At 40.5% G+C, this 6,000-nt stretch overlaps 1 protein-coding gene across 14 annotated transcripts in view; it reads right to left on the reverse strand.

Annotated features, from left to right (window-relative positions):
* Ptk2 (protein tyrosine kinase 2) overlaps positions 1 to 6,000 on the reverse strand; it is a 201,117-nt gene that overhangs the window by 48,442 nt on the left and 146,675 nt on the right. For all 14 annotated transcript variants that reach the window (XM_029470118.1, XM_029470117.1, XM_021183064.2 and 11 more), the window contains 2 exons: positions 5,112 to 5,212; positions 1,829 to 1,918 (listed from right to left, as the gene is read on the reverse strand). In XM_029470118.1, coding sequence (XP_029325978.1) covers positions 1,829 to 1,918; positions 5,112 to 5,212 — 191 coding nt within the window. The remainder of the gene's footprint in view (positions 1 to 1,828; positions 1,919 to 5,111; positions 5,213 to 6,000) is intronic.

The raw sequence follows: 6,000 nt of genomic DNA on the forward strand, positions 1-6,000 counted from the left end.
GAACCTCAGAGGCTGTACCTACTCTAACTCTGGGAATCAGGGATCTGTCCACCATCTTCTTATTCACCAAAGAATTCATCTTTCAAACAAATGAACAAATGTAACAGCACTGCCAGACACTGACAGTGGTGGCATGGGATAGGGAAGCAGCCCAGTGGCATGGTGCGCAGGTCTCTCTCTGAATCCCGTCAGGGCCACTCTGTATTCTGACCCTCCTTACCCCCTCGTGCCTTCTGGACAGACCAGTTCTAAAGAGCTTTTCCTGTATCTATTCCTATCCTCAAGCACACATTTAAAAATAAGGTCCTGAGAGGAAGGTACAGACTGGGCAGAGTGAAGTTTGCCTCTAAGGAGGCAAGCCATATTATGTGTTCATTGGAACCAGATTCTCAAATTGGCCCCAAATTTAGTTCTATGAACTAAATTTGTAAAGAGTCCCTGACAAAAATAACTCGCTGCTGAAGACAGAGCTCCTTGCTCTCTGGGAACCAGGACAGTATTATCCGCCATGGTACTACTGTATCATGTCTCCAAGCACCTTTTTTGAAATTTACATGTCTCATCCTTAATTTCCAAAATGGTTTTACATTTCTTTAAATACTGTATTTTTTAAAGTCAAATCTATGATGACACTGATTATAAATAGTAAACATTTATGGCAAGATGGGAAAACAATGCCAGTGTACTTATGAGATAATCTTTTCTTACCATTTAGATTTTCTTACCAAAAAACCTCTCTTAAAACGATCATACAACAAAGTAACAATACAGCTTAAACTCTAGCAAAGTCCACACGAGACAGCAAGTACAGCTGCATTAAAACATGTCCTGATGAACACCAACTATAAAATCTTAAGGTATTCCAAAAATGTTAAAATGTGCAGGAAGAGGCATTTAGCCTGTGAAGCACAGAGTCCCTGAGAAGATGAGCGAACATCTTGCCTTGTGGTTTACATGGCCAAGTCCACCTAGCACTTGTACTGACCGAACCCAGAGCCTTCAACTAAAACCCTGCCTAAAAGCTAAATGGATTAAAATCCACAGCATTCGGACAAAAGAAAAAGAATGCTTATTTGATATCTATGGTTAACTTTACTTACAGAAGTTAAATAAACAACTATTATATTTCTGTTCTGAAGCAGTTTCATACTTTACAGAGATGACTTCACTCAAGACTACCCACAAGAGCCACAGGTGAGCATCAGCGACAGAAGGAAAAGCAGAGTGTAGAGAGATACCTGCTATGTGAAACTTCCCAAAAGTGGGGACATTTTAGGTCAGACAGGGTTCAGCTGAGGAGGAGTAAGAATCAGGAATTCCAGGCAGAAAGACCAACATCAGGTAAGACGGTTTTGGAGACAGTAAGAGGAATCAGTTACTTTACAAGCACAGAAAGTGTTTAAGCATCCACACTTTCAATACAATATAGTCAACAGAGCAAGGGGGAAAGAATGTGTGTAAAGACCAAGGCAAAGGAGATGAAGAGCCAGCTCCCAAGCCCGGAGACAGGCAGCTTCAGAACAAGACAGAGAACAAATACAAATGCTTTGGGCTAGCAGCAACTCACTGAGCCAGAAGAGCCTACACGCTGGCAACAGTGGGAGAGAACGAAAGCGAACAGAAAGAGGAAAACAAGCAGCTGCTCCTTTGGGGACGGCAGACAGAAAAGAGCAGGAACAGTGACGACAGGCCATACTGACCACAGACGCTGTCAGACCTCAGCGTCTGACAAGGGATGCTCACTCTGAAGATGCTAAGTTTTAGGTGATGCTAGTTTTATTTTGCAGAGTACAGCGAAGTTTACTTAAAAAAAAAAAAAAATACTCACCAAACATCCACACGTCACTAGCTGAGGTAAAACGTCGAAAATTGATTGACTCTGGAGCCATCCATTTAATAGGTAATTTTCCTTTGGAAGCTAGAAGATTAATTTCAGAAAATGAATTTTCTTTGTTAGCTAATTGAGTAGTAACAAAGCTAGTCAAGATTTTCAGCATCAAAATAAAAAGCATCAGCTCTGACCCATAGGCATCCATTTCTTTGGGAGAATGACTCTTTTACTTGGTGCTTTGCAGGGTGAAAAGTATATGTGGGGTAGACAAGAAACTTGGATGCTCTCCCCTTTCCATTTGAGGCTGAATCTGTGCATGTTAGGAAGAACACACAGCCCATGATATGAGGCTTCACAGTATCCTGGAGCACATTCACCTGCAACTGGGATCCTTGCTCTCCAAATGCCCCGTGTAAAGCCTATACATTCCACTCCTGCTAGACCAGTTATGCTCTACCAAGCTGACCCAGACACAACACTGTGCTTCCAGCAAATACAAAGAAACATATTAACCTTAAATCCTAAAATGAATCATGCTTGGGGGTTCTATTCTTTATAAACAAGGCTCAAACCCACTAAGTCAGTTGCCTGGAGTTGCTTTGCTCACAGAAGCCAGAGTTATTCTCTGCCTCCTGATCAAGTCCTCTGGCTCAGACCTCAGATAGAAATGTAGAGCCTAGGAAAGCTCAAAGTTTTTATTGCCTTACGCATACCCTGAGTGACTACAAAAATCATTCCAAGTGTTAATGTGGAGTCATAAACTCTACCAAAGATGTGAATGAACAAAGCTGGAATTGATGGAGAATCAAGATTGATTATATCTTCACTGATATGTGCAGAGCAGGAAGAAGCGATTGAATGATAAATATATCAAAGCAATCCTGAAAACACTCCTTCCTACTAGGGGTGAGGCATAACTTCGTTAATGCTCCAGATGCTGAGTGGGACACACAGGGCACTTTTCCTCAAGTGACTCTCATTCTTGAAGGCAGGCAAAAAAGCACAGTCAGATGTGGTCCCGGGAGTAACAAACAAAGAATTGGTCAATTGTCCCACCATGCACTGAGGAGAAACACAGTGGGGAGCATGGGGAGGGAAGTGTACAGAGCAGGCAGGAACAAGCACACACTCTATAGGCCTTACTCTGTAAGTAGCAAGACTCTCTGATCAATTCTGATCATTCTGATATGGTGTTTATATGGATTTTGTTAGCTGACTATCTTTTCTTTTTCAATTTTTTATTAGATATTTTCTTCATTTACATTTCAAATGATATCCCGAAAGTCCCCATACCCTCCCCCACACCCTGCTCCCCTACCCACCCACTCCCACTTCTTGGCCCTGGTGTTCCCCTGTACTGGAGCATATAAAGTTTGCAAAACCAAGGGGCCTCTCTTCCCAATGATGGCCAACTAGGCCATCTTCTGCTACACATGCAGCTAGAGACAGGAGCTCTGGGGGGTACTGGTTAGTTCATATTGTTGTTCCATCTATAGGGTTGCAGACCCCTTCAGCTCCTTGGGTACTTTCTCTAGCTCCTCCATTGGGGGCCCTGTGATCCATCCAATAGATGACTGTGAGCATCCATTTCTGTATTGCCAGGCACTGTTAAATGTTCAAATGATGTGGAATTTTGGTCTTTATACAGAGGAACTTGGAATTTAGCTCTATAGTAAAATTTTAGGACCAGTGAAGATTTGTACTAGATATGAAATGCATTTCAAGATAGTGAAAAATGTAGATTAAAATAGCCAAACTATTTCTACAATTCATGAAGTAATGGGTCTACTGGGAGAAGAACTCTGGTCTGAACTGAAATGAGTTGGGGTTAGTGAAGGCTGGGAATCAGACCAGGGCAGTAAACAGGCAGCCCATCACTAAGCTGAATTAGTACTTGAGGTCTGGTGTGAAACTAGGTCTTACTTCTTTGTATCAATGCCCATGAAAAAACTGTTCTGTCATACCGGGAGCTGTGTGATAAGTTCTACACCTTTTTACTTTCTTTTTCTTTTCCTTTCATTTTTTTTTTAAAGAATTATTTATTTATTATATGTAAATACGCTGTACTGTCTTTAGACACTCCAGAAGATCTCATTATGGATGGCTCTGAACCACCATGTGGTTGCTGGGATTTGAACTCAGGACCTTCGGAAGAGCAGTCAGTGCTCTTAACCACTGAGCCATCTCTCCAGTCCCCCTTTTCACTTTCATAAGCAACAAATAATGTGTTTCCCCGTATCTGTTTCTCTACTGTACTGGCACTACTTTTCTTTTAGCAATTCTGATGAGTGTGTAATAGTATCCTTCAGGGGCTTGAACTTGTATTTTCCTAGTGGTTAAGACGATGAACAGTCTTTGTGAACTCATATTTTTGTCCAGGATTAAATGCATCCTTTCTTTACATTTAAGAGCTCTTCCCCTGTAGGTGCAACAACATTATGAACTAACTAGTACCCTGGAGCTCTTGACTCTAGCTGCATATGTATCAAAAGATGGCCTAGTAGGCCATCACTGGAAAGAGAGGCCCATTGGACACGCAAACTTTATATGCCCCAGTACAGGGGAACGCCAGGGCCAAAAAGTGGAAATGGGTGGGTAGGGGAGTGGGGGGGAGGGTATGGGGGACTTTAGGGATAGCATTGGAAATGTAATTGAGGAAAATATGTAATAAAAAAATATTAAAAAAAAGAGCTCTTCCCATATTCTGGAGACTACCATTTGTCATTTATGTTCTTCGCAAATATTTTTCTCCTGCTTTGTACCTTGTCATTCATCCTTTATAAAACAAACACAATTTCAGCATGATTGGATCTATCAATTTTATATTTTAATAAACTTTGTTTTTGGTGGCATGTTTAAGAGTCCCTGTTAAACTCAGATCTCAAAGAGTTATGTTGTTTCTTCTAATTTTACATCTGTATGTCTCATAACTAAGTCTTAGTCTGTTTTGAGTTATTTGGAGGTGAGCTCTGGGTTGCGATTGTCTAAAAGTTTCAAGCACCTTTGGCTCACAAGGCCAAACTTACTCTATTACACTGGTCTTGGATCTCAGTAAACACATCACGGCACACATCCTCAAAAAAAAAATGCATTAAAATCTTCATGTGTTGACATATAGGTGTAAGTCTAGGATTTAGAAGACTAAAGCAGAAAGGTTACAAGTTTTGAGACTAGTCCAGGCTACAATAATGAAACCCTGTCAAAAACTCATTCTTCCCACAAGCAACCCAAGTATCAATGATTCGGAGCCCATTTTTCATTTGTTGCCCTGGTTTCTTACCTTTATAGTAAGTACTGTCTTCCATATATCGAGATAATCCAAAGTCTCCTAATTTTACACAATCATTTGAAGACACCAGAACATTCCGAGCAGCAATGTCCCTAATCAAGAACAATTGAGGGCAGTAAGCACAGTTAAAACAGTCCCATCAACTCAGAATCGTTACATACAGGAGTACAGGGAGGTATTTTGAAAAACAGTTCATATACAATATGAAGAGATTCGTAAGTTGTTTCACTTCATATGTATTCCTTCTAGAGGATATTTGTAAGAATGAGTTGATTATCCTTAGGAATAATTGTGAAATGTATTCTCAAACCCTGAAAATACTCATCACCTCAATAAACTCACACAGTGACAGGCAATGATACCTGGTCAGTAGAACTCTCCAGAGTTCTCTGTAAGCACTTGTTTAGAATAACTTTTACAATACAGTCTGCTATAATATTGGACATCAAAATAGTAACTCAGCCATGATCCTTAGAACTTAGGAACTTTCACTTGTGTTCCAACCCAAAGCTGCAAATTCTAAATGATATTCTGAAGATTGACAACTATGTAACTTCACAACATTTAGATATTCTGCCACAACCCAGGCATTATCTGTTTTGGGGTCATTTCAATGCATTTACTGTTCCACAAGAACAGGCTCTGGTCGGGCAGTGGTGGCAGTGGCACAAGCCTTTAATCCTGGCACTTGGGAGATAGAGGTAGTTGGATTTCTGAGTTCGAGGCCAGCCTGGTCTACAAAGTGAGTTCCAGGATAGCAGCAGGGCTATACAGAGAAATCGTTTCAAAAAACCAAAAAAAAAAAAAAAAAAAAAAAAAAAGAAGAGAAAAAAAAAAAAAAAAAAAAAACAAAAAGAACAGGCTCTGGAGTAATGTTTGG

Source organism: Mus caroli, chromosome 15 (assembly GCF_900094665.2).
Source record: "Mus caroli chromosome 15, CAROLI_EIJ_v1.1, whole genome shotgun sequence".
Lineage (NCBI taxonomy): Eukaryota > Metazoa > Chordata > Mammalia > Rodentia > Muridae > Mus > Mus caroli.